General features: G+C 42.9%; 1 protein-coding gene across 1 annotated transcript in view; it reads left to right on the top strand.

Moving 5' to 3' along the window:
* washc5 (WASH complex subunit 5) overlaps positions 1-27,989 on the top strand; it is a 69,206-nt gene that overhangs the window by 16,016 nt on the left and 25,201 nt on the right. Inside the window, exons 7-18 of the mRNA XM_033019006.1 lie at positions 122-235; positions 1,353-1,524; positions 3,658-3,785; positions 5,353-5,482; positions 11,388-11,500; positions 13,091-13,257; positions 15,962-16,037; positions 19,141-19,251; positions 21,919-22,059; positions 22,713-22,793; positions 26,053-26,154; positions 26,558-26,737. Of these exons, the coding sequence (XP_032874897.1) occupies positions 122-235; positions 1,353-1,524; positions 3,658-3,785; positions 5,353-5,482; positions 11,388-11,500; positions 13,091-13,257; positions 15,962-16,037; positions 19,141-19,251; positions 21,919-22,059; positions 22,713-22,793; positions 26,053-26,154; positions 26,558-26,737 (1,515 nt within the window). The remainder of the gene's footprint in view (positions 1-121; positions 236-1,352; positions 1,525-3,657; positions 3,786-5,352; positions 5,483-11,387; positions 11,501-13,090; positions 13,258-15,961; positions 16,038-19,140; positions 19,252-21,918; positions 22,060-22,712; positions 22,794-26,052; positions 26,155-26,557; positions 26,738-27,989) is intronic.

Genomic DNA, 27,989 nt, shown 5'->3' with positions numbered 1-27,989 from the left:
CCCAAAGTGTTCAGCGTTTACTCAAATGCCCTTGATCTGTGATATGAAATACATGATAAGCATGCAAAAGCAAGATATTTGCTCAAGAAATGAATGTTTTGGTTTATTTTTGTCTCGTCAGGTAATAAGTATTTACATGGGAATCACTGTTAATCTGATTGAAGCTTGGGAACCATACAAAGCTGCAAAGATGGCTTTACACTATACACTGGAGCAGTCGAACATCAAGGAACAGGTACAATCTCTGAAGGATAATGCTTCACCCAGTTGTAACATGTACTTTGCATTTTGCCCCATCATCCATTAATTGTTGTTCTTAGCACAAATTTCTTGCTAAGAAACCAGTATCCTGCTTTACAATTAAAAAAAAGTCCAACATGATTTAAAACGAGCTGTCCATTCACCATATATTCTGCATTCCGTAGCTAGATCTTCTACCACACGACTCCAGCAACGTGGATTCAGCCCTGACTTCTGGTGTTGCATGTTTCTCAGTGTGCCCACATGGGTTTCCCCTCAGTTCTCCACTTTGCTCCAACCTCTTTGTACTTCCCAATTAGTGAGGGTTGGTAGATTTATTGGTTGTTATAAATTCCCCCTTGTGCATGCATGGTGAATTCCCCCTTGCGCATGATTCTGGTGAACTTCTACCGCTGCACCATCGAGAGCATCCTTACCAACTGTATCACAGTATGGTATGGCAACTGCTCTGTCTCCGACCGGAAAGCACTGCAGAGGGTGGTGAAAATTGCCCAACGCATCACCGGTTCCTCACTCCCCTCCATTGAGTCTGTCCAAAGCAAGCGTTGTCTGCGAAGGGCGCTCAGCATCGTCAAGGACTGCTCTCACCCCAACCACAGACGTTTACCCTCCTACCATCCGGGAGGCGCTACAGGTCTCTCAGTTGCCGGACCAGCAGGTCCAGGAACAGCTTCTTCCCTGCGGCTGTTACATTACTCGACACTGTACCTCGGTGATTGCCAACCAACCCCCCCCCCCCCCCCGGACGCCAGGAAAAAATAATTGCACTACTGTGACTGTATGTACGTAAATATATTTATTTATTGCTCATATTCTTTGTCGCTCTTCTGGGGAGATGCTAACTGCATTTCGTTGTCTCTGTACTGTACACTGCACAATGACAATAAAGTTTGAATCTGAATCTGATGAATCTGGGCAAAGTTGATGGGAATGTGGGGAGAATGAAGTGGGAATTGCCGTAAGTGTAAATGGGGGCTTCAAGGATGTTTTCCCATGCTGGAAGACTATTGTCACCCCTGTTAGCTTTCCCTATGGGTACACGTGTTACATCTGTGGCTAACGATTACACTGACATGGGCTTTCTGATGCAGGCCGGTCGCTATGGTACAAACGTTGACTGCCTGCGCCAGCAAGTGCAGCAGTTTCTAAAGGAAGGCTTCTTGAGAGAAGAATATGTGCTGGACCATATCCCTAAACTACTCAACTGCCTGAGGGATTGTAACGTGACCATTCGCTGGTTGATGCTTCACACTGCAGACTTTGGTAGGTCTGAAGGAAAATGTGTAAAGGGCCTGTCCCACCAGCATGCGATTGCATGCGTCTAGCGCGACCAAACGTGGTGGCTTGAGGCGTACGGCCTCGCGGGGCCGGTCCCACTTCCAACTGCGGAGGCGTATGGAGTTGTGCGGGGCTGGTCCCGACATCATACTCACCAATCGCTTGGCAGGAGGCGGGCTGACTGAATTTGGACGTCGCACGGCGTCGGGCGGTTATGTCATCGCGCAACGGCACGCCGGGCGGTGATGTCATCTCGCAACGCCACGCGCTAGGCATACGCCGTCGAGACGCTGCGTACGGCGTCGAGACGCTGCGTACACCCGTCGAGCTGCGTACGGCCTCAATGCGGCTGCGGGCCGACAGGCCGTTGCTGTGCGGGATTTTTGGACAGTGCAGGATTTTCGGAGCCCCGCCGATGTTGGGACCAGCCCCGCACAACTCCATATACGGTTCCAGGGATCGAAGTGGGACCGGCTCCGCGAGGCCGTACGGCTCAAGCGACCACGTTAAGTCGCGCTTGCCGCATGCAGTTGCGTGCTGGTGGAACAGGCCCTTTAGAATCTGGCACCATTTAAAGGTCTTAATTAGTGTCGGACATTGAAGGATTGATTTGCAACTACTAAATGCAGAAATCTTCCTCGTACCCTAATTTTTTGAAATTGGTTGAATGGACTAAGATTGTTTTGTTGGTCAGAGAAAATTGATGGAAATTGTAACTGATCTGGAAATATTATGTAATTCTTATGCTGAGACCACTGGAGGTCTTGCCCCCAAATCCAAATATTTTTTTATAAAAGGTGCTAGTTTTTGATATTGCAGTATCAATTGTTGATGGGGCTGTGACGAGATGCATGGTTCATTTGGGCAATCTAATTCCTGCATTGGCTCTCCATTGCAGTTCTTCCAAATCTCGGAGGTCTGAGCAGCCATTAACAATGTGAGCCACTTTAATACTGCTGCCTAGGTGAAGTGGGAGCTAATTATCCTTGAAGGAGGAGCCAAAACGACCCTGTGAGCTGACCACCCTGCATGTGAGCAGACTTGTTCCCATGCACCTGCTCATCAATTAGTCGTCACAGATCTCTGCCGTTTATTAGTCCAGCCTCAATACCAACGTATAGCCAGACATCCCCAATGACAGTGTTCGGTTCCTGGGAGCTGTTCGTAACGCGGACTGTTTGTGAGGGGTTTCACAGAGCAGCTGTGATGGGAAAGCGAGTAGGTTTAGGAAGAGCGGACACAAGCCGTCCTCACTGACTCAGTAAGTGAGTCTACTCAGCGCTCCCAGCGGTGCTTGGCTTAACTCGGTCCCCGATTGTTGTGGCTCAGTGGGCGGTAGGGATGGAGAGAGAAAGTGCACAGAAAGTTCCCGTTCCCACCCAACAGCATTTGTGTGAGACAATAGATCTATCCCCATCCATCCTGCTGGTCTCTCAAAGGCTTGTTCATATGTACTATGTGTCCATAAGTCAGATGTGGGTAACCTGGGGAGGATCTGCAATTGAAAAATTGGGAGAGGTTGCAATTTGATGTTTGATGTGATACCACATGAGAGGTTGACATCTAATGCTTCAGAGAGAGAGAGAGAGCGCAGGATTGTTGGAAATTATATAACACAGGAGGCTTCAATTTGAGGCCTTGTCATAGAAACATAGAAAATAGGTGCAGGAGTAGGCCATTCGGCCATTCGAGCCTGCACCGCCATTCAATATGATCATGGCTGATCATCCAACTCAGAATCCTGTACCTGCCTTCTCTCCATACCCCCTGATCCCTTTAGCCACAAGGGTCACATCTAACTCCCTCCTAAATATAGCCAATGAATTGGCCTCAACCACCCTCTGTGGCAGAGAATTCCAGGTCTGTCAAGTCTTGGGCACTATTTCAAGATAGAACAAGGGAGTTGTACCCAGAGTCCTGGTCAGAATTTATCCCTCGTTCAACATAATTTGCAGGAGCTTGCTGTGCGCAAATAAACAGCCATGTTCCTGCATCGCGACACTGGCTCGAAAGTAGCTGCAGAGCACTTTGTGGCTTCCTGAAGGGGAGGTCAATGATGCTCTACAAATGTACATCTCTCTTTCTAATGAGTGAACCCCCTTCTTTCTTATTTTGCAGTGTACGATCCAAACAACAAGCGTTTGCGACAGATTAAGGATCAAGTATTAAATGATTCAAAATACAGTCCAAAAACCCTTTTCCAACTGTTGCTGGACAGCGCCCAGTTTGAGTTTGTTTTGAAGGAGGTACAGTGCTCTTGATCTCTGTGATTGTGCTTCTTGTAAATGATTTAAAAAAACAAAACATGTTCCAGCAAGCAGATTAATTGAAATATGCAGAACTGACCATCTGAAAACATGACCAGTTGTGAGTGGGTAGGATAGTGCGATTGCTGGGGATGGGGATGTTATTGAACCTGACCATCTTTAGCTGCTTCTTTGATGACCTTCCTATGATCAAAAGGCCTGAAATGGAAATTGCACTTGGTTCCCCTCCAAGTTGCACACTGTCCTGGCTTGGAAATATGTTGTCATTCCTCTTCCTTGTGCAATCCTTGTGCCTGCATGGAAAGTTAACAAATTAATTAATACTTGTGTGCCAGAAGTGGACGGGCATGGTTTGATCAGTGGTAGGTCACATTCTTGCCTCGAAATCCCTATGCAATGACCATCTGCAACAAGAAAGAGTAGCTACCTACCGTTGACATTTGCTTTTGTATTGAAAGAATGCGCAGGTTCTTATCCAGCATCTGCTTCGCCATTGCAGGATTACTCCATTTTTAGAGGTGCCATTTTGGCGCTGTGATGTTAAACTAAGGTAATATTCAGTGTTTGCTTTTGTGGCTCATGTTAGTATTAAATATTCAGTATTCTGGACGTTTCATGGGCTTTGCCAACCTCTACAATGCGTCATAGAGCTAATCACCCTTGGATGAATGGCGCACAAAAATGGGCCATTCGTGTTAAATTCCCTTGAAATATGAGCAGCATGATGTATATAAACTTTTTTGGATGTGATGCAGTAATTGAGACAGAATCTCTATCTCTTCACCTATTTTCACTTTTATATTGCAAGGTATTGTGTGTAGATTGATGATTTAAAAAAAAAAAAAATTTAATCCATTTTAGAGTAAGGCTGTAATGTAACAAAATGTGGAAAAGTGAAGGGGTCTGAATACATTCTGAATGCACTGTAAGTTCTTAGGTCTCTCTGTTCCTGATAGATTCAATAAACTTTCTCACAATTGATGCTAAACTGACAGGTCTGGTTTTTCATTCTTTTGTTTTATAATTGAGCACACTGTCTGCATTATTAATGGTGTGAAGGAGAGCAGGTGCTTCTCTTGGCTGGCTTAATTACTTTGTAATTTGTGCTGCTGTCTTTATCCCTTTACTCCCCATTTCTCAAAATTGTTTTTGTATGCAGTAAAGTTATGCCCCTGTCCCACTTAGGAAACCTGAACGGAAACCTCTGGAGACTTTGCGCCCCACCCAAGGTTTCCGTGCGGTTCCCGGAGGTTGCAGGTGGTTGCCGGAGGTTGCAGGTAGTGGAAGCAGGTAGGGAGACTGACAAAAACCTCCGGGAACTGCACGGAAACCTTGGGTGGGGTGCAAAGTCTACAGAGGCTTCCGTTCAGGTTTCCTAAGTGGGACAGGGGCAAGGGGGTCTGGTGCACATCACACTTAATGATAGCAATTCAAAATCACAGCCTCTAATGCTTTTCCTTACGGTCACTTCAATCTATTTTTAATCTTGCAGCAGTAAAAGCCGGTTGTCTTTTATTGGATGACATTTATTTAATTTATTATTTAGATGTTCAAGCAAATGCTGTCGGAGAAGCAAGTGAAATGGGAAAGCTATCAGAAGGAGGGCTCTGAGAGAATGACTGAGCTGGCAGAGGTGTTCTCTGGAGTAAAACCTCTCACCAGAGTGGAGAAAAATGGTATGAAATTTATCTCTGAGTGTTCCTACATTAAATATATAAAGCTAGTTTTAGTTGAGTCCCAGCAGAAATATTCAGAAAGTTATGGCAAGGCTTAATGCTTGCTTTTGTTTTGGCCAAGGAACTAAGCAAAATCTTAGTTCAGCAAAAATGATTGTTGGTCTTCAGCAGTACAACACTGCTCTCCCTTCCTCTCCCTTCCTCTCCCCACTCATTGCAATCACTCCCTCACATCCCTGTCCATGGCCAATGGTCTCCTTCCACGGGTTTAATATGGATTGGGGGTTGGGGTTGCATGTGAGTCAGTAAAGAGTTAGTAATCTCTTGATTGCAGTTATTTTTAAAAATAAAATGTAAAAACAAGAATCTGCAGATGCTGGTTAGATATGCCAAAGATAGACACCAATTGCTGGAGTAACTCAGCTGGTTGGGCAGAATCTTTGGAGAACGTGGACAGGTGACTTTTTGAGTCATGACCCTTCTTCAGACTATCTTCTGAAAAGGAACACCCAGATCAGAGCAAGAAAAGGAAAATCTAGGGAAACTGGGGAACTGAGATTTTAAAAATGAGGGAAGGGATGAATGTGCTTTGGAAAGGTTGTCCTCGTGCTTGGTATGTACATGATGGGAATGAAGGATGGAGCACAAGTATTAGGAAGGAAAAGATAACCTTCCAGAAGAGCACTGGTTTTCATAACGTCAGTTCTAAATTGGATGAGAGATAGTAACTAAAGGATTAATGTCACACATAACATTTTCTCCAAATTTGCTCGAAGATTGTTGGAAGTTCTCCTTTGATCTACGTTACTTACAAAATATTGGTTAGTCTGCACTTGGAGCATTGTGTGCTGGAGGAAGAATGTTGCACTGGAAAGGATTCAGTGTGGGGTCTGGGTTAGAGGACAGTTGCTAAGTGGAGAGATTGGATATGCTGGACTTATTTTCTCTGGTGTGAGGGAGGCTGAGGGGTGACCTGATAGAGGTATGTAAAATGATATGGGGCATAGATCAGGTAGAAGGTCAGAATTGTTTTCCCATGGAATGGATATTGAAAAGTAGATGGCATAAGGTTTAAGGTTAGAGGAATGAGTTTTAAAGGGGATCTTGCTGTATGTTTTTTTTACACAAGGAATAGATGATAGCGAGAATGTGCTACAAAAGGACGCAATGAATTTGGATACAGTCACTGTATCTCAGTATAGACATGCACCTGACTAGACAGGGCATAGAAGGGTAATGGACCTAAATGCAGGCAAATGGAATTAGTGCGAATGGGCAAAAAGGCCAGCATGGACAAGGTGGGCTGAGGAGCTTAGTTGTGCATTGTACAATTCTATGACTATTAATCATAAATTAATTCCAGTAATACCTTAGTTTTAACATTAATTATCGCCTGCGGGTGTAAAAATCAGGATTCTGACCAGGAGGATAAATGCGTGGATGAGGGACTGGTGCAGTGGGTATGGATTCAAGTTTCTGGATCATTGGGACCTCTTTTGGGGAAGGTGCGACCTGTACAGAAAGGACGGGTTGCACTTGAACTCAAGGGGGACCAATATTCCCGGTAGGCAGCGCGGCTCTCGCCAGCAGCGGCCTCTGCAGTCCGTCTGCGTTTTTATTATTTTATGTCTATGTTTTAATGTAGTTTTTGTTATTTTTGTTGGGGTATGTGTGTGGGGGGGTGGGGGTGGTGTGGGGGGGAGGGGGAAACTTTTAAATCTCTCCCTGCACGGGAGACCCGACCTTTTCTTTGTCGGGTCTCCGTTGTCGTTGGGGCTGCAACGAGGAGCGGCCTCCAGCAGGAAAACCGGGGACTCCAGTGCCGAACTCACCTCACCGTCGCGGAGCTGGCCGAGTCCAGAGCGGGTGGAGCTGTGGTGGACGCTGCTGCGGCCCGACCCCCGGAGATCCGGTGGCTGCAACTGCGGGTTTGGCGGACAGTGACACCGGGGGCCCGCGGGTCCCTGCTGGGGGACCGCTTTTCGGGGCTTCCGCAGCGGCGACTTCTCCCGCCCGAGTTGCGGGGTTGAAGAGCTCCTGGAGCGGGGCCTTACATCACCGCCCCGCGCGACTTGGAATGGCGGCGGGCTGCGAGCGCGCGCCGGGGGCTCTAACACCAAGACCCGGTGCGCGAACTTGCATTACCCGGCGTGGTTTTAATGGCCACGGGACAATTCGCCATCGCCCGCCGGGGGCTTTGACTTTGACTCTGACATGGGGGGGGAGAGTGCAGTGGAGAGATAAGTTTTTTTGGCCTTCCATCACAGCAATGTGATGGATGTTTATGTAAAATATGTTGTGTCTTGGGTCTATTTGTTGTAATGTATGGCTGCAGAAACGGCATTTCGTTTGGACCTCACGGGGTCCAAATGACAATAAATTGAATTGTATTGTATTGTATCCTGGCGGGGAGATTTGCAAAGGCTACTGGGGAGACTTTAAACTAGTATGGTTGGGGGGAGGGACTCAAATTGGGAAAGCTAGCAGTCAGTGTGTGAAGCAGGGGGCAGAGAATGGTAGCACTCTGACCCAAAATGTAGGGGAGAGAGAAGAAAAAGAAAATAATCAGAGAATAAGAGAAGGTGGGTTTCTTAAATGTGTATATTTTAATGCTAGGAGCATTGTAAGAAAAGTGGATGAACTTAGAGCCTGGATTGACACCTGGAAGTATGATGTTGTGGCGATCAGTGAAACATGGTTGCAGGAGGGCTGTGATTGGAAACTAAATATTCCAGGATTTTGTTGCTTCAGGTGTGATAGAATTGGAGGGGCAAGAGGTGGAGGTGTTGCATTGCTTATCAGGGAAGATATTACAGCAGTGCTTTGGCAGGATAGATTAGAGGGCTCGTCTAGGGAGGCTATTTGGGTGGAACTGAGAAATGGGAAAGGGGTAGCAACACTTATAGGGGTGTATTATAGACCGCCAAATGGGGAGCGAGAATTGGAAGAGCAAATATGTAAGGAGATTGCAGATATTAGTAGTAAGCACAAGGTAGTGATTGTGGGAGATTTCAATTTTCCACACATAGACTGGGAAACACATTCTGTATATGGGCTGGATGGGTTGGAGTTTGTAAAATGTGTGCAGGATAGTTTTTTGCAACAATACATAGAAGTACCTACTAGAGAAGGAGCGGTGCTGGACCTCCTGTTAGGAAATGAGATGGGTCAGGTGGCAGAGGTATGCGTTGGGGAACAGTTCGGGTCCAGTGATCACAATACCATTAGTTTCAATATAATTATGGAGAGGGACAAAACTGGACCTAGGGTTGAGATTTTTGATTGGAGAAAGGCTAACTTTGAGGAGATGCGAAAGGATTTAAAAGGAGTAAATTGGGACAGTTTGTTTTATGGGAAAGATGTGGAAGAGAAATGGAGTACATTTAAAGGTGAAATTTTAAGAGTACAGAATCTTTATGTCCCTGTTCGGTTGAAAGGAAATCGTAAAAATTGTAAAGAGCCATGGTTTTCAAGGGAAATTGGACACTTGGTTCGGAAAAAGAGGGAGATCTACAATAGTTATAGGCAGCATGGAGTAAATGAGGTGCTTGAGGAGTATAAAGAATGTAAAAAGAATCTTAAGAAAGAAATTAGAAAAGCTAAAAGAAGATATGAGGTTGCTTTGGCAAGTAAGGTAAAAGTAAATCTGAAGGGTTTCTACCGCTATATTAATAGCAAAAGGATAACGAGGGATAAAATTGGTCCATTAGAGAGTCAGAGTGGCCAACTATCTGCAGAGCCAAAAGAGATGGGGGAGATATTGAACAGTTTCTTTTCTTCGGTATTCACCAAGGAGAAGGATATTGAATTATGTGAGGTAAGGGAAACAAGTAGAGTAGCTATGGAAACTATGAGGATCAAAGAAGAGGAAGTACTGACACTTTTGAGAAATATAAAAGTGGATAAGTCTCCAGGTCCGGACAGGATATTCCCTAGGACATTGAGGGAAGTTAGTGTAGAAATAGCAGGGGCTATGGCAGAAATATTTCAAATGTCATTAGAAACGGGAATAGTGCCGGAGGATTGGCGTACTGCGCATGTTGTTCCATTGTTTAAAAAGGGGTCTAAGAGTAAACCTAGCAATTATAGACCTGTTAGTTTGACGTCAGTGGTGGGCAAATTAATGGAAAGAATACTTAGAGATAATATATATAAGCATCTGGATAAACAGGGTCTGATTAGGAACAGTCAACATGGATTTGTGCCAGGAAGGTCATGTTTAACTAATCTTCTTGAATTTTTTGAAGATGTTACTCGGGAAATTGATGAGGGTAAAGCAGTGGATGTTGTGTATATGGACTTCAGTAAGGCCTTTGACAAGGTTCCTCATGGAAGGTTGGTTAAGAAGGTTCAATGGTTGGGTATTAATGGTGGAGTAGCAAGATGGATTCAACAGTGGCTGAATGGGAGATGCCAGAGAGTAATGGTGGATGGTTGTTTGTCAGGTTGGAGGCCAGTGACGAGTGGGGTGCCACAGGGATCTGTGTTGGGTCCACTGTTGTTTGTCATGTACATCAATGATCTGGACGATGGTGTGGTAAATTGGATTAGTAAGTATGCAGATGATACTAAGATAGGTGGGGTTGCGGGTAATGAAGTAGAGTTTCAAAGTCTACAGAGAGATTTATGCCAGTTGGAAGAGTGGGCTGAAAGATGGCAGATGGAGTTTAATGCTGATAAGTGTGAGGTGCTACATCTTGGCAGGACAAATCAAAATAGGTCGTACATGGTAAATGGTAGGGAATTGAAGAATGTAGGTGAACAGAGGGATCTGGGAATAACTGTGCACAGTTCCCTGAAAGTGGAATCTCATGTAGATAGGGTGGTAAAGAAAGCTTTTGGTGTGCTGGCCTTTATAAATCAGAGCATTGAGTATAGAAGTTGGGATGTAATGTTAAAATTGTACAAGGCATTGGTGAGGCCAATTCTGGAGTATGGTGTACAATTTTGGTCGCCTAATTATAGGAAGGATGTCAACAAAATAGAGAGAGTACAGAGGAGATTTACTAGAATGTTGCCTGGGTTTCAGCAACTAAGTTACAGAGAAAGGTTGAACAAGTTAGGGCTTTATTCTTTGGAGCGCAGAAGGTTAAGGGGGGACTTGGTAGAGGTTTTTAAAATGATGAGAGGGATAGACACAGTTGACGTGGAAAAGCTTTTCCCACTGAGAGTAGGGAAGATTCAAACAAGGGGACATGACTTGAGAATTAAGGGACTGAAGTTTAGGGGTAACATGAGGGGGAACTTCTTTACTCAGAGAGTGGTAGCTGTGTGGAATGAGCTTCCAGTGAAGGTGGTGGAGGCAGGTTCGTTTTTATAATTTAAAAATAAATTGGATAGTTATATGGATGGGAAAGGAATGGAGGGTTATGGTCTGAGCGCAGGTATATGGGACTAGGGGAGATTATGTGTTCGGCACGGACTAGAAGGGTCGAGATGGCCTGTTTCCGTGCTGTAATTGTTATATGGTTATATGGTTATAGGTGAGTCAGGAACCCACAGGCAAAAGGTTAAGGGGTGGCACAGTGGCGCAGCGGTATAGTTGCTGCCTTACAGAGATAGAGGCACAGGCTCGATCCTGACTATGGGTGCTGTGTGTACGGAGTTTGCACATTCTCTCTGTGACTGAGTGTGTTTTCTCTGGGTGCTTCCGTTGCCTCTCATGCACCGAAGACACACAATTTGTTGGTAAATTGGCTTCTGTAAAATTGTAAATTGTCCCTAGTGTGTTGGATAGTGTTAGTGTATGGGGGGGATCGCTCGGGCTCAGTAGGCTGAAGGACCTGTTTCTACACTGTATCTCAAAAGAATAAAATCAGCAAGAGTTCTCCATTATTAACATACTTGCATATTACTGCGATGCAAGCAGATGGTTAACAATTCCTAAATTTTTCTTTGGTGTCAGAAAATCTACAGGCTTGGTTTCGAGAGATCTCAAAGCAGATTTCTTCCTTGAATTACGACGACTCAACAGCAGCAGGGAGGAAGACTGTGCAGTTAATCCAAGCATTGGAGGAGGTAAGAAAAAATGAAGCTTTGAACAAAATTGGTCTGCAAGTTGAAAATTAGCTTTGGTAGGTTTATTTAAAAATTCAGGCTGACTCTGAGAATGTCACACAAAAATGGTTGATGTGATTTCCTGGGCTTGCAATAATGAGTGCTTGCAAATGATCTAATTGTTGCACTTCACCTGTGGCACTAGTTGTGCTCCAGACGGCGCTCCAGAAATTAGTCCCTTTGTGATATTTCACATTGCAAATGTATGTGTTGACAACAAAAATCAAACAGCTGATGGAGATGAGAGCAATGATATTTTATTTTATTTCAACAATTGCTTTTTTCTTAAAATTTCCAAATAAAACCAGAATATGCATCTGTCACCATTTTCAGTGCAAGTGATATCACTCCATTTACATCGGTTTTCTTTTTGAAATATTTCTTGGGTAAACGGTGTGTTTCTTTTAACTATGCGTTTCAGTGCCCCATGTACAAGGATGAGCTTGATCCCTTGCTTTCTTTTCTCCCCTGTGTGTTTGTGTGGGCTGCACAAAACTTTGGCACTTTCTCCATACACATGTTATAGCATTCCTCAACCTCTCTAAAGGGATGTGATGAGAATTTAAACAATGACAATGAAGTGGCAATGATTGGTGCGATTATAGCATTGCAATGACGCCGGTCAAGAGCTCGATGCTAGGTGTTGACTCAAAACATGGCCAATTCCTTTTCCCCGCACAGATGCTGCTCATCCCATTGGTTTCCTCCAGCAGTTTGTTTTTTGCTCCATTTTCTGGCACCTGCAGTCTCTTGTATCTTGACTGCATTAAAATAATCAATAAGAGTCGGTATGTCGAGGAGGAATCTCTTGAACTTCTACGGGTGCACAGTAGAGGGCATGCTGACCGGTTGCATCGTGGCTTGGTTCAGCAACTTGTGCGTCCAGGAGTGGAAAAGACTGCAAAAAGTTGTAAACACTGCCCAGTCCATCATCGGCTCTGACCTCCCTACCATCGAGGGGATCTACCACAGTCGCTGCCTCAAAAAGGCTGGCAGCATCATCAAGGACCCACATCATCCTGGCCACACACTCATCTCTCCGCTGCCTTCAGGTAGAAGGTACAGGAGCCTGAAATCTACAACATCCAGGTTCAGGAACAGCTACTTCCCCACAGCCATCAGACTATCATTGTCCTATCTGGGACACATGACAATAAACTCTCTTGAATCTTGAATATGGTTTATTTAAGAATTAAAAAAAAAAAAATGGATGTATGTGTGTACATACCTAAAGCCATGAGCTTATAAGTACAATCAAATATCAATTTCTGGAAAATCTCCTGAATGCTAACATTTTTTCCCCCAAAAACTACTTTATTCATAAAACAAAATCCAACAACTAAAATGTCCAAATAATCACTTGTGTCACAAATCATGTTATTCCAGTAACATGGTGTTAACATGACATTATCATTTATAAACATACTTGGCAACGGTTGATACAGCACATGGATTGGCATACTTAAGGGGATTGTACAGAATAATATAAATTGGGAGATATATCTTAACTCTATTTTGGTTATATTGAGAACCTGTTGTTTCTTAAAATAGGTTCAAGAGTTCCACCAACTGGAAACTAATTTGCAGATCTGCCAGTTCCTGGCTGACACTCGCAGGTTTCTCCATCAGATGATTCGTACCATCAATATTAAGGAAGAGGTCCTCATCACCATGCAGATCATTGGGGACTTGTCCTACGCCTGGCAGCTAATTGACAGGTAGGCATCTTCTTGGATCTGAAGATAGGTCTTAAAATCTGCTATTATGAAAGGATTTGGTTATGCAAAGTGAAACTCTAATCTCCTGTTAAATTGAGGAAACTTGGGCTATTCTCAGTAGCAGAATAGAAATGGGAAAAGACTCAGCAGGTCAGGCAGCATCTGTGGAAAGAGAAAAATTGGAGCCTTAAGCCTGGAACCATTCATCAGAGCTGAGAAAGTGACACGTTAGTCTAGGTAGCAAAGTGTGGGAATTTATCTGAGGGTGAAATAATTTGGTTGTTTGAGGTAGTTTATGCTCCTTTGCACCAAAGGTGGGGCAAATGTTGTAAAATCTGTGTAATGCATACTTCGGCAAGCGAGAATACACAAATGACAACATGTCAACATCATCCAAGCTGTCTTGAATATCTTTGTGATCAAAGTTACAAATTCTCCAACCCTCTTTAAATGTGAAACTTCAGCAATCTTTGTCATAGACTCATCGAGTCATAATGCACAGAAATAGACCCTTCGGCCCAACTTACCCATGTCGACCAAGATGCCTCATCTAAGCTAGTCCATATCCCTCTAAACCTCCCAATCCATAACAAAAACATCCACTAAATTCATAGCAATCCTTTAATATATCTGGAACATAGATCATCGTGTCTTTGTCATTTATCAGTCTTCAGGCTTATTAATCTCTGTAACTATTCATTTACTTGTGCTTTTTTAAAAATTCATCCTTTGCTATCCAGTATTTCTGTGAATTTATTTGTCCCCTTCCATAATGACACATAAGCAGTGTACATTTAAATTATCCCCCAGTAATCTATTACTTTTTATATTGATAATTATAGTCATACAGTGTGAAAACGGGCTATTTAGCCCAACTCGTCCATGCCAACCAAGATGGTCCATCGAAGCTAGTCTAATTTGCCCACAATTGACGCACATCCTTCCAAACCTTTCCTGTCTATGTAACTGTCCAAGTGTCTTATAAATATTGTTATTGTACCTGCCTCCACTACTTCCTCTGCCAGCTCGTTCCATAAGTCCATAAGAATGAAAAAATTGAAGTGTCAAATTTTTGGAACCTTTAAGGTTGAACATCCTGAAATCAAAGACATAGAGAAATACATCAGGGAAACAGTCTCTTCAACCCAGTGAATCCACGCCAAGCATCAAGTATATTAATCCTGCACTAATCTTGTGTTTTATTCTGCCATATTCTCATCAACTCCCCTCAGATTCTAGGATGCACTTAATCATTGGGGGCATTTTACAGTGGCCAATTAACCTAGCAACCTAGATATCTTTGGTGTGTAGGAGGAAATGGAGCATCTGGAAAAAAAACCTGTGCCATGACAGGGAGAAGATGCAAACCCCACACACAGCACCGGAGGTCTGGTTGAAAGCTGAGTCTTTGGTGCTGGGAGGCAATGTCTCCGTTAACTGCCAGTAATGAACATGTTTTTGGATATTGGTTTCTGGAGGGCATTAATCTTGCTCCTATGAAACTATTAATGGTCTTGTGATTGGAAATAGTTGACTGATGACAGTTTCTAATTGAAATTACCATAGAAATGTTGATATATATATTGGTGGTTAGAATATAGATAAGGAGGAATTTCTTGAATCAGAGGGTGGTGAATCTTGGAATCCATTGCCACGAGCGGATGTGGAGGCCAAGATATTGGGTATTTTGAAATTGGAGATGAATAGGTTCTTGATTAGGTATGGTGTCAAAGGTTACAGTGAGAAAGCAGGAGAATTGTGTTGAGGGGGAAAAAATAGATCAGCCATGATTGAATGACAGAGTAGTCTTGATGGGCTGAATAATGTAATTCTGCTCCAATGTCTTACGGTGTAGGCTGCACAGGTTTACAGCTTACCTGAATTTCAGGAAAACATCCCTCCTGATGTTGAGAAGATATTCCCCGATATTCTGTGGGAGCTTTAGGCTAAAAAAGGGGGAAAACAGTAAATTCAAGTTTTGAAACTCTTTTTATTTTATTAATAATGTTGTGTTTAACACTTTCATTGCCTGAAGTAAAGCTCAGTGAAGTATAAAAAAATATGAAAATTAAACTGTTATACCCATGCCTTTAATTTGTGAGTTGAATACAGTGATGAATAAGTCACAGCAGCACATAAGTTACTCCTTAGGCTAATAGATAAACAAGACCAATTCTCAATGAGTTGGTCTCCATTTATTGAGTTTTTGGAGTCATGTGGTGCAACAGTATCGTAAAAATTAAAAGTTTCAGGTATGGGTGAAAGAAGACCTAGAATATAAAAAATCATCTTGTGGTGATTGGATAAACTCCCTCCTGCTTTCCTTCCTCACTTATTTCTTTTCTTCACTATTTCCTTTTTCTGCTTCTTACTCGCGCACACTAGTCTATTCTTCACTCTTTACTACCTCTTTTTCTTTTTCTCTTCTTACTTTTTCTCTTTATAAAAAAAAAAAAGAAAAAAAAAAGGAAGTTGTACAAAGAATGTAATATGTTAACATAATTTTGGGAACCTGGAAAAGGTACCACTGTATTGTACTTACTTCTAATAAATTAAAAAGAAAAAAAAAAAAGTTACTCCTTAGGAAATGCCCAGAAAGTACAGACTTGCTTTTTCATGACCTATTTTGCACTTTCTTCCTCTGCCAGTTATGACATGCATTGCAGCAGTGATCAGGTAATGGTTACATTCTTTTTATCTGCAGTTACACGTCCATCATGCAAGAGGGGATCCGCGCTAGTCCTTCCATGGTAACCAAGCTTAAAGCTACGTTTTTAAAGGTGAGTGGAGAGGAAGGGGAAAGCAGTGGCATGAGATGTGGATAACAGTATTGAGTTGATAGAAACTTATTCACTGACCCAGTGTTTCCATTTGAGATTGAGCTTGTCCTAAAAATTGTCACCAGGTTTCACTGCCTAAATGCAACATGAGTCTTGCTTTGCTGCCAATGACATAGTGACAAGAATATGATTTAGTTTATCTGTAAGCTGAGCCCACAATGATCCATTTGTCGTTTTTTTTCTTCTTCTTCCTATTGTGCTACATTTTATACCTGCTGGGGAGATGTGCAAAACATTTGGGCCTTAAAAAAAACCTACTCATTCCACTCACCAGTCGGAGTGGATAAGAATGGAGAAAGAGGCGTGTTTCCCGTAAGATATAGGAACGATCTTGTTCTAACCGATAAAATTGAATAGTATAATATATAAGAAGAACCCAATTATTCACACTACATTAGGAATTTGGAAACAAATAAAATTATCCTTGAAATTAAATAATCTATCAGTATTAACCCCACTATTGAACAACCCTGCATTCAAACCATCTCTTATCGATAAAACATATAAACAATGGGATAGACTGGGGATTAGGAAAGTAGGAGATATGTATGAATTGGGCAAATTGTTATCATTTCAACAATTAAAATTAAAATTTAAACTGAAGGATAATCAATATTTCAAATATATACAGATATGTGACTTTATGAAGAAATATACACATAGATTTCAAATTATATTTTTAGACCCTTTAGAAGAAGCAATGAATATTAAGGCTGATTCACAAAACTCCCCAAAAAAGGAGGGGAGAGGAGAGGGAGGGGGGGGGAGAGGAGAGGGGGGGGGGGGGGGGGGGGGGGGGGGGGGGGGGGAGAGGGAGAGAGAGAGAGAGAGAGAGAGAGAGAGAGCACAAACACGTTTGTTCCGTGTGAGCTCTGATTGAGGCACACCACTTGCAGAGACTGATTGAGGCATACCACTTGCAGTGACTGATTGAGGCACACCACTTCCTGGTTTTATAGTCCCTCCCCCTCCCTCCAGCAGGGGCAGCAGAGAGAATGGGGAATTTTGTAAAAACATTAATATCTCTGTCATATTTCATCGACGGGGAAAATCCTCGGCACACATGCGGCAGAGAGGGGCTCTGAGCGAGGTGGCCAAAATGACGGCCGTAGGTGGCGGCGTTCTTTCGGAAATCGCAGCACAGATCGCCAAAACCGGTCAAGAACAGAGTTTTAGTAATATAGATATTAAATAGAGAATTACCCTCAACAGAGGCACTAAGAGAAGATTGGGAACAGGAACTAATGAGAAAGATCCCGAAGGATAGATGGGAAAAGTATCTGATGAACACAAATAATTGTTCCCTTAATGAAAGACATAATTTAATTCAATTTAAATTATTACATAGACTATATTATTCAAAAACGAGGTTGAATAAATTTTACCCAAACGTCTCTCCCAGATGCGATAAATGTTTGTTTCAAAATGCTAATATAACACATTGATTTGTAGGATGTATAAAGTTGAATAAATTTTGGAGCGATATATTTGATATATTTACAAAGCTTTTCAAGTCAAGAATAGAACCTAATACGGAATGGATTATATTTGGAATAATAGTAGAAGATATCAATTTAAATAAGGACCAAAAAGTTTTTTTAAATTATGGGTTAATAATTGGAAAGAAATTGATACTTAAATTTTGGAAAAATACATCTATTCCAACTGTTAAAATGTGGATTAGGAATATGATGGACATAGCACGCCTTGAAGAAATGAGACTCCGATTAATAGATAAATATGACCAATTCTTAAGGAGTTGGTCCCCTTTTATCGATTTTTTGGAATCATGTGATGCAGCGGCACCATAAAGATTACTGATTTCAGGTCAGGTCGTGGATAGATCTACATCTCCGAATAAAGATTTGAAAATTTATCTTTTAAGGGTCTTTTGCTCCTATTTCTACTTTCCACTTTTTCTTTTCTTATACACACACTTCACGTTTTTCTATTTTCTACTATCTATTTTTCCTCTTTTTCTCTTCTCCAATTTTTTTTTTCTTTTCTTCCCCCTTGGCTTTCTTACTTTCTTTTCAAAAACATAAAACGAGAGGTTGTACATAGAATGTATAATTACGTTACGACATAGTTGGCACCTAAAATTAGGTCCCACTGTTGTTTTGTATTGTACTAACTTCTAATAAAAAAAACAAAAAAAAAAAAAAAATACTCAGATTCTGTAGCTGAGCACATCATGTCTGTAATGTGCACTGTGCTGTCAGATCAGCTGAGGTTGTCTTCTGTTTATATGGTGAATCATCTTTGGCTCCATGCTGGAAAGATCATTAATGTTCCCAACATACTGTGCCGTCTTTAAGCTGTATTCTTTATTATACTTGGATCTGGTCCTAGTTTATATTTTCTTTTTAGGCCATAGTGATTCCGCTCTTCCAATCCTAATGGCATCTAATGTAGTACAGTAATGGAGTCTAACCAGAGAGATATGGTCCATTTCCTCGTGTTTTGACTCCATTTTGACAAGGAGCAATGTAGAAATAACTATATGATGACATTGTGTACTTGGATCCTTAAATCTGTCTGCTTCTCCAAAGTTCCCAGCTCTTCACCATTTAGAAAATACTCTTCCCTTTCTTGGGTCCAGAGTAGATGATCTCCCACTTCCTGACATTGAAATTCAACCTTCAACTAGCTTAATCTCTCAGTTTTGCTTTGCAACGTCCACTTTCCATCTGTTGCTAACTAGGTCAAGCCAAAAAACTCGGAGATATATCTTGTTCAATTCCTTTGTCCGAGACCCACGAGAGCATCCGATAATGGACTTAGAAACGTAGAAACATAAGTGTAGAAGTAGGCTATTCGTTCCTTCGAGCCAGCACCGCCGTTCAATATGATCATGGCTGATCATCTAAAATCAGTACCCCGTTCCTACTTTTACCCCATATCCCTTGCTGGTGATGCTGACATGCCAAGAACAAATCTGAAATAAACCAAAGAAAATAAAATGTAGTTTAAAATATCATGAATAGGCTAAGGTTTTATGGCAAATACTGTTTCATATTGTGTTTAATTTGTTCTGTTCCAGCTGGCATCAGCCCTTGATCTTCCCTTGATGCGTATAAATCAGGCGAACAGTCCTGACCTTCTGAGCGTATCCCAGTATTATTCTGGAGAGCTAGTTGCCTACGTGAGAAAGGTGAGTGGTGAAAGCTTGCAATTAAATGCCTTCACCTGCCAGATAATTATCCAGTTTGAAAATACACTTTAAATTTTACTTGTATAGAGATTTTCTAACCCAAATAAGCGAGTTCGGTATTCTGAAATACGCCAGAATTGGATTTGTCAAAGATCATTCACCATAAAGAAAAAGCGATCGAAGCGCTGGCTGTATAAACTGTGTATAAATTCTTATCTTTATTCATAATTTATGTGTAACAATAGATTTAATCTGAGGAACAGGGGTGCCAGGTAGTGGGGGAGCAGGGTATAACAGCGAGCGAGGGAGACAGGGGAGAGACTGTGGGGAAACATTCTCGGCTGCTGTGCGCACATACAGACCCGCGCCTCATCTGCAGCCAGATTTGAACCCAGATCCCCCCCCCAAGTGTCCCATCCTCCCGAAGGGAAACCGGCGGCCCCAGGCCCCCAGCCAGCACAGAGAAGAAGTGCTAACCCCAGCTCAGCTACGCCTAGCCAACTGACAACCCCGGACTGACGGGACACCGGCGGCCCCCAGCGTGGAGAAGAAGTGCCAACTCCAGCCCAACACCACTCCAACTCCCGAGGAACCCGCTCCCCGACGCGCCGGGGACTGCCAGTGCCCCACCTAGCGGACGCCGGCCAACTCCCCCAGCGCCGGCGAAAGCCGAGCACCAGCCGTCAACGGAGATACACACAAAGCGCTGCAGCAACTCAGCGGGACAGGCAGCATCCCCGGAGAAATGGAATGTGTGACGTTTCGGGTCGAGACCCTTCTCCAGAGATTTTGCCTGACCAGCTGTGCCACCGCAGCACCCTGTGTGCATCCCCGCCGATGACCAGCGCTTGACCCCTGCCAGCACCGATGGGACCACCGACAGCCACTGGACAAACGCAGCCGACAGTCCCTGGCCCGCCGGGGAACGGCCTCCCTGGGAGCCGGAGCAGTACAGAGCAGGAGCAAGCACCACCACCCCTCCGTGCCGGCTGCAAGTCCGGGGCATCTGCCGCCCCGCCACCCCAGGGCCACCATCGGACACCCCCGGCTGCCCCCAGACAGGGACGCGGCTCCTGGGAGGGGACGGGGACGACCCAGCAGCAACTCAACAGGGCCTGCTGCGCCGGAGACCCGGGTCCGACCACGACCAGAGACGAAACGCAGGTGTGCACCCTCGCTCATTCACCGAAGCATAAAGCAGTAAAAATGACAAAATCATCGTAGCTTGGTACAAAGGAACAATAACTACAACTAATTCATAGCGTGAAAGCAGTATTTTCTTACCAAGAAGAATCAAATCTGGAAAATGCGGATGAAACGAAGATTCAGCTGCTCAGCTACCAACAATGTTTATGGCGAGTGACCTATGACCTGGGCATGCGCAGTCGGAATACCGAACTCGCTTATTCATCATCAGCCTTACTGCTCCAAGTGAGGAGTCAGTGGTTTCACTGAACAGCCAACTCTTATTCAGTACTTAATTTTTAACTTTTGCTGAGGTGCATCTTCCCTTTCCACCTCAGCAGACACCCACCTGCTGATGTACCCCCCCCCCCCTTGCTGTTGCGTCCCCCGTGTACCCATCCCTGCCCCTGGTGCTGCCCCATTTCCAGCTCACACTCCTGAGGCTGCAAACCTGTCCGTGTTCCTGATCTTGCATCACATCAACTACACGTTTCACTCAAGGCAGCACAGTAGTAGAGGGGACGGTAAGTTTGATCTTGACCTAGGGTGCTTTCTGTGTGGAGTTTGCACGTTCTCCCCGTGATTGTGTGTTTCCTCCTTGAGCACTTGTTTCCTCCCACAACCCCAAGACGTGCAGGTTTATAGGTAAATTGTTCATTGGAAATTGCCCTTAGCGTGTAGGCAGTAGATCACAAAATGGATGAACAATAAACTGAGTGAATGATGATCAGCATGGACTTGGTGGGCCAAAGAGTCTGTTTTAATGCTGCATATTTAAAATAAACTATCTCTAAACTAAACTATACCAAATGTTGTCCACCTCATTGTAAAAGGGATTCATCAGACACCACTGGGAGAGCTCTGGAGGTACACATTTATCAATTCAAAGATACAAATGCTTTCACAAGTTCACAGATAGCACGTCGGCAGATTATAAGATTTAGTATGTGTAAAAACCCCCCAATAAAATCCTTGTTTAACCAGGTTTTTGGCCCCCTCATCAAATATATTCTGGTTCATTGTCCATTGCTGCCAACACATCTTTGAAACATTTGTGATGTGTCCTTGTTCAAAGAACTACGTAAATTCAAGCTGATGGTGTTATATCGTGGCTCCATGGATACAACACAAATCAAAGTGGTGTGTTTAAGAAGGAACTGCAGATGCTGGAAAATTGAAGGAGAATGCTGGAGAAACTCAGCGGGTGAGGCAGCATCTACGGAGCGAAGGAAATGGGCAACGTTTCGGGTCGAAACCCTTCTTCAGACTTATTTCATGTTTCTTCTCATGGAGTTCATGGCGTTTCTATTTATTTGGTGTTAATCACAATTAACAATTGCCTGTGTTGAATTGTGATTAGCACAATACATAGCTAAGTGCCTTGGCATTATCACATACAAACAGCCTCATTTTTTTTTTCTGATTGTGGTGCTATCACTAATATTATTAAACATACAATAAACTGTTTTTTTAATGATGTAGGTCCTGCAAATTATTCCAGAGAGCATGTTTCGATCCTTGGCAAAGATTATCAAACTCCAAACGCACAATGTTATGGAAGTGCCGACTCGACTCGATAAAGACAAACTGAAGGATTATGCCCAACTTGATGCCAGATACGAGGTATGGAAGGCATGGTCAGTTGTGCAGTGGGCAGTGGATTTGCATGAGTGCCAACCACAGCACATTGCTCTGATGGTGTGGCCACTGGTGGGAAGGGGCAGGGTTGTGGAGACAAGGGAGAGTCGAGCAGTCAAGAAGAGGGTTGAAAATATCATGGTAAAAACCCTGCATTACTTTGATAGTATAAAAAATTAATTCGTTATCACGGCTTATCTGTGGTGGATTCTGTTATTTTGATGCCCTATGGAAGTTTAAAGAACTAATTATTAAAGGAGCACAATTTTCAGAAAGTGTCTGTTTTGGTAGATTAAAATAATTTTGTGCTTTGACATGACACCATTTGCATATGTTTTGCTTTATCTACTTTCCTCCCTACCCCCAAGTGAAAGAATTTCAGCTGGTTCTTCACAAACACAATGTCCCTTCAATAAAGAAAGAGTGTAGGCACTCCATGTCTACCTGAATGTTTTAATATCTTGTTTGACAAAGCTCCCGGCTTCACTGTGCAGTTAACCTACTTTACAGGTCAAAATGTGAAACCACTTGTGATTTTTGCATCCAGTAGGCATGTCTAAAGACCAAAAGAAAATTGATTATTTGTTATATTTCTAACTTTGTTGCTGTTTTCTTTTGTTACTTCTATCACTCTAAAGGTGGCCAAGTTTACTCATGCCATATCAATTTTCACTGAAGGCATTCTCATGATGAAGACAACCCTTGTTGGCATTATCAAGGCAAGTGATGTGTGTCCCGTATCATATTATTTTTCTCGTGGTTTTCTCAAACATGATATGATACGACACAATACGATAAAACTTTATATATCCCAGGAGGGAAATTGATCCGCAAACAGTCATAAAAACACAAAAACACAAAATACATGAAACATTAAATTAAAGTGACGAGTGGAAAGGATTGGGGATGTGCAAAGATTGGAAGGGGGAGGGGGAGGGAAGTCAGTCTCAGTCGGTCTACCCCACGATAGAAGGGGGAGTTGTACAGTTTGATAGCCACAGGGAAGAAGGATCTCCTGTGACGTTCTGTCCTGCATCTTGGTGGAACCAAATCTATTGCTAAAGGTATTCTCAGGTTAACCAGTGTGTGATGTCCAGGATGCTCTGCAGTTTGAGGAGCATCTTCCCCTCGCAACAACCTGGAGCTCAATGCTCTTAAGAATCGCAACAAGACAGTGGAATTAATTATAGACTTTAGGAGAACTGCCCCTCCCCTCTCCTCACCATCAACAACACCACAGTCACATCTGTGGAGTCATTTAAGTTCCTTGGAACCATCACCTCTAAAATGTGATGCCACCATCGACTCCACAGTCAAAAAGGCCCAACAGAGGATGTACTTCCTGCGGCAGCTGAGAAAACACAATCTGCCACAGGCGATGATGGTCCAGTTTTATACGGCCATCATAGAGCCTGTCCTCACCTTCTCCATCATGGTCTGGTTTGGCTCGGCCACCAAGCATGACATCCACAGGCTACGGCGCATCGTTTGTTCACCCGAGAAGGTTGTTGGCTGCAACCTTCCCCCCCCCATTGACGAACTATACACTGCAAGGGCCAGGAAGCGAGCGGGTAAGATCATCTCTGACCCTCTCACTCAGTCCACTTTGAAGTACTTCCCTCTGAGAGGCGACTGGACTGTCAAAGACGTCTCAGCCTGACATAAAAACAGCTTTTTTCAACGAGCAATAGCTGTACTCAACAGCCAATGTCTGTAGCCTCCTTTTGCTCTGGTATTTTATTTTATTCTTAACATGTTTAAATTATAATGGTTTATTTTTAATTGTCTACTGTATATCATGTTATTATCCTGCGAGCAATGCACCAATCAAATTCCTTGTAAATATATATACTTGGTTAATAAAATGTATTCAATTCAAGACCACCTCCCATGAATCCAACTCCGCCCCCAGGCCAATACCAGGCATTGATTCAGCACGTGGGTGCATATTGATGCAACCCTGATGTAGCCACTATATTGACAAATTTTAAGTATTGATTTGGCATTTACATGGATTAAAAAAGTTTTTTGACCAGTGTGAATGCTGATTAATTTCTGCTCCATCTTTGCCAGTTTCTTTAATCCTAATTTTCTTCTTGGATTTTTCTGTTGCGCGTGTTTCTTCTGAAAATACGCTCACCTTGAAATTCTAGAGGTGATTTAGAAAATGGTCATTGGCTATGTGATATTTCCATGTTGTTTAAGAAGGAAATGCAGATGCTGGAAAATCGAAGGTAGAAAAAAGTGCTGGAGAAACTCAGCAGGTGCAGCAGCATCTATGGAGCGAAGGAAATGGGCAACGTTTCGGGCAGAAACCCTTCTTCAGACTGATGTAGGGTGTGACCAGTCTGAAGAAGGGTTTCAGCCCAAAACGTTGCCTATTTCCTTCGTTCCATAGATGCTGCTGTACCCGCTGAGTTTCTCCAGCACTTTTGTCTACCTGTGATATTTCCATATTCTTTCTGTTAGCCTGGCTGCTTTTCTTGAATGGGGAAGTTGAGGTGTTTTGAGTATTTTGATGTCCCGGATTTGAGTAATTGGGCCCAGGAGTCAACATGTAGACCTTTATTCGCATGTGATTTAAAACCAACTTTGAGATGGTGTGAAACCTGATAGCTAACTCTGAATGCAGAGCTTCGTTGTGGTGTACTGTCAAGATTCAACTTGACAGTACACCACAAGAGCTGATCTACACTTCTTGCTTAACAAGTGTAGAAGGGTCCCGATCTAAAACGTCACCTATCCATGTTCTCCAATATTTAGTTTAGTTTAGAGATACAACGTGGAAGCAGGCCAATCTTCTTGCATATGGCGTGCACAGCCTAAGGTTATAGATCAAGGGTGGACATCCAGACCAGGACCAACATCATTTACTGGGTGGTTGGCTTTGATGCCTCCAGGGAAAAGCCTCAGTGGACAGTCATTCACGATGTTTGGGATGGTCTGGTCTGGATGTCCGCAGTCACAAGTGGGGAAGTCTGTCTTCCCCACTTATGCAGGCTGTTCTTGCATGGAGGGTGCATATTCTGTTCAGGGTTAGCCATTGCTTGCGATGGAGGTCAAATCCCAGTGGTTTCACTGTGGGGTCTGTGATGACCTCTCCGTTGTTGGTGTCGGCATCTTTCCAGGCTCTGCATCACTCAGTCTTGGAGTCAAAGTCTTACAGGGATTTGACTGAAGACTAGAAGGGTTTGCAGGATTCAGGCGCATGTTGGGCAGATTGTTCAACCAATGATATCCAACCATGAATTTCCACACATTAACACTATCCTACACACACTGGGCGACGTTTCGGGTCGAGACCCTTCTTCAGACTTCTGAAGAAGGGTCTCGACCCAAAACGTCGCCTATTTCCTTTGCTCCATAGATGCTGCCTCACCCGCTGAGTTTCTCCAGCATTTTTGTCTACCGCTGCAGTGATGTAAAAGTGAACTTGAATATCAAATGATAGAAATTTTGTAGCAGATTTCTAATCTTGGACGTTAAATAGTAGACTACAAAAATTGGACATAACTTTTATTAAACGTAGAATAGTTTTATGTTCTAAAACTGTGCGGTTATATTGTTTACTTGTTTAATGCAAAAATTCCAGTTAAGCCTGAGAACATTTTGGGGGGAGGTGGCTGCTTGGTGTTGGGACTAATTTTTAATCAAACCTGCCCTTTGTGCCAAGTAAGGTTGCTGTTTCATTTATACCTTACTTGATGTGTAAATTCTACCTGGCCAACATCAATGCAATCTCTTTGACTAACTGAAATGAGTTCACCTACAATTTAGCAGCATTCTTATTTTCATTATTGCGTGTATTTTAAGAAAATAATGAAATGTTTAGACAGATTTGCTATTGGGTTATATTTGTGAATAAATGAGATGTCGAGGGGAAGACAATTTCTCAGGAAAAATTTCTTTTCCATTTTGCTATCAAATATCTTGGCCCAAAATATGAATTAAAAATACTTTCCATTTCCACTTTGTTAGGTGGATCCTAAACAACTGTTAGAAGATGGGATTCGGAAGGAATTGGTCAGAAAGGTTGCCCTTGCTCTTCATAAAGGACTTTCTTTTAACCCAAAAGCAAAGGTAAGAGAATTGTGCAATTATTCCCAGCACTTTATTGGGCATTCAGCGGACAGGTTTCTTTGTGTCCATCAGTTAGCCTCATTGATGCAGAGTATGAATGCAGTTTTTATCAAACCAAAGTATGATAGATGGCATTGGTTTTACATATTCGGAGGAAGTATATTATTAGCCTGTTGCAAGGTTATTGTGCATGGGTCTGAAAATAAATTTAAAATTAACTTTATAGTGGAGATCCATCAGCAAAAACACTAACTGCAAATGGATAAATTGTTCAGATTAATCATTTCGTTTTTATGTACGGTATACAAGAAATTACGAATGATCTAGTTCAGGCACATTGATTTATTTATTGTGAAATGGCAGTCTCTTTTGCCTCAAACACACTGTGTTCCATTTAACACAGACTAGTGAATTGATGCCCAAGCTGAAAGAGATGGCTGCCACAATGGATGGATTCTACCGTTCTTTTGAATACATACAAGATTATGTCAGCATATATGGGCTGAAGATCTGGCAAGAAGAGGTGTCTCGCATTATCAACTACAACGTGGAACAAGAGTGCAATAATTTCCTGAGGACAAAGGTGACTCTTGGAGAACAGTTTTAATTAGCATGACGTGTATATTTTTTTGATTTGACAATATTTCTGATGGCTTTGAATGGGTATCTCTGCCTGGCATTCCAATTGTGTTTGCAAGCTGGGTTGTTGCCAGTGCACCCACCTGAATGTGAATTGTCGGGTGTGTCACTCCCCTCCGTTCTTGTCTCACTGGTCGTCACCATCTACATTCCAGATGATAGCACATGTCTCAGTTTTGAGTAATTGTGTCATTAATTTTGCATGGTAACGTTGTGACTCCAGTACTTATTTTGTCCTTAACATGTACATTTTAAACTGCATGACTTTAATACATGAAGATCATTTATTAGTTTTGATTCTTGGGGTGAAGCACTGATGCAGTTGCAAGAGCTGTTGTTTCACAGCTCCAGCACCTTGGGTTCAATCCTAACCTCAGATGCTGTCTGTGTGGAGTTTGCTTGTTCTCCCTGTGACCAAGTGGGTTTCTTCTGGGTGCTCTGTTTTTCTTCCCACATCCCAAAGACCTGGGGATTGATTAATTACGTGGCCACTGTAAATTGTCCCTAGTATTTGGGTGAATGCTAGAAGCATTCACCCAAATTCACTCAGAATTTAGAATAAAGGGGAGGCCATTTAAGACTGAGGTGAGAAAAAACTTTTTCACCCAGAGAGTTGCGAATTTATGGAATTCCCTGCCACAGAGGGCAGTGGAGGCCAAATTACTGGATGGATTTAAGAGAGAGTTAGATAGAGCTCTAGGGGCTAGTGGAGTCAAGGGATATGGGGAGAAGGCAGGCACGGGTTATTGATTGGGGACGATCAGCCATGATCACAATGAATGGCGGTGCAGGCTCGAAGGGCTGAATGGCCTCCTCCTGCACCTATTTTCTATGTTTCTAAGTTGGGGGATGTTGATAAGAATGTTACAGGAAAGGTTAACGATGTTGGGATTATTCTGTCAACCGACATAGACTCGATGGGTAGAAGTGGCCTCATTCTATGTTGTAATGAAACATGGAAGAATATGGATGCAGATTGTTTTTTTTTTAGTTCAGTATTTTGCTCTATATTTCAAGACATCGGCCACTGTTATGAGGTGCTGATATTTGAACTCATGCTATATTCATTGAACAATCAGAAACACATTTTTCCATCACCCCAGATCCATTGGCCACTAGTACATCAGGAAGATTGTTTGTGTCCTCCTTGGTGAAGACGGATCCGAAGTACCTGTTCAACTCACCTGCCATTTCCT

The sequence above is a fragment of the Amblyraja radiata genome, chromosome 4 (assembly GCF_010909765.2).
Source record: "Amblyraja radiata isolate CabotCenter1 chromosome 4, sAmbRad1.1.pri, whole genome shotgun sequence".
In the NCBI taxonomy this organism is placed as follows: domain Eukaryota; kingdom Metazoa; phylum Chordata; class Chondrichthyes; order Rajiformes; family Rajidae; genus Amblyraja; species Amblyraja radiata.
This window is presented reverse-complemented; position numbering and strand designations above follow the sequence as displayed.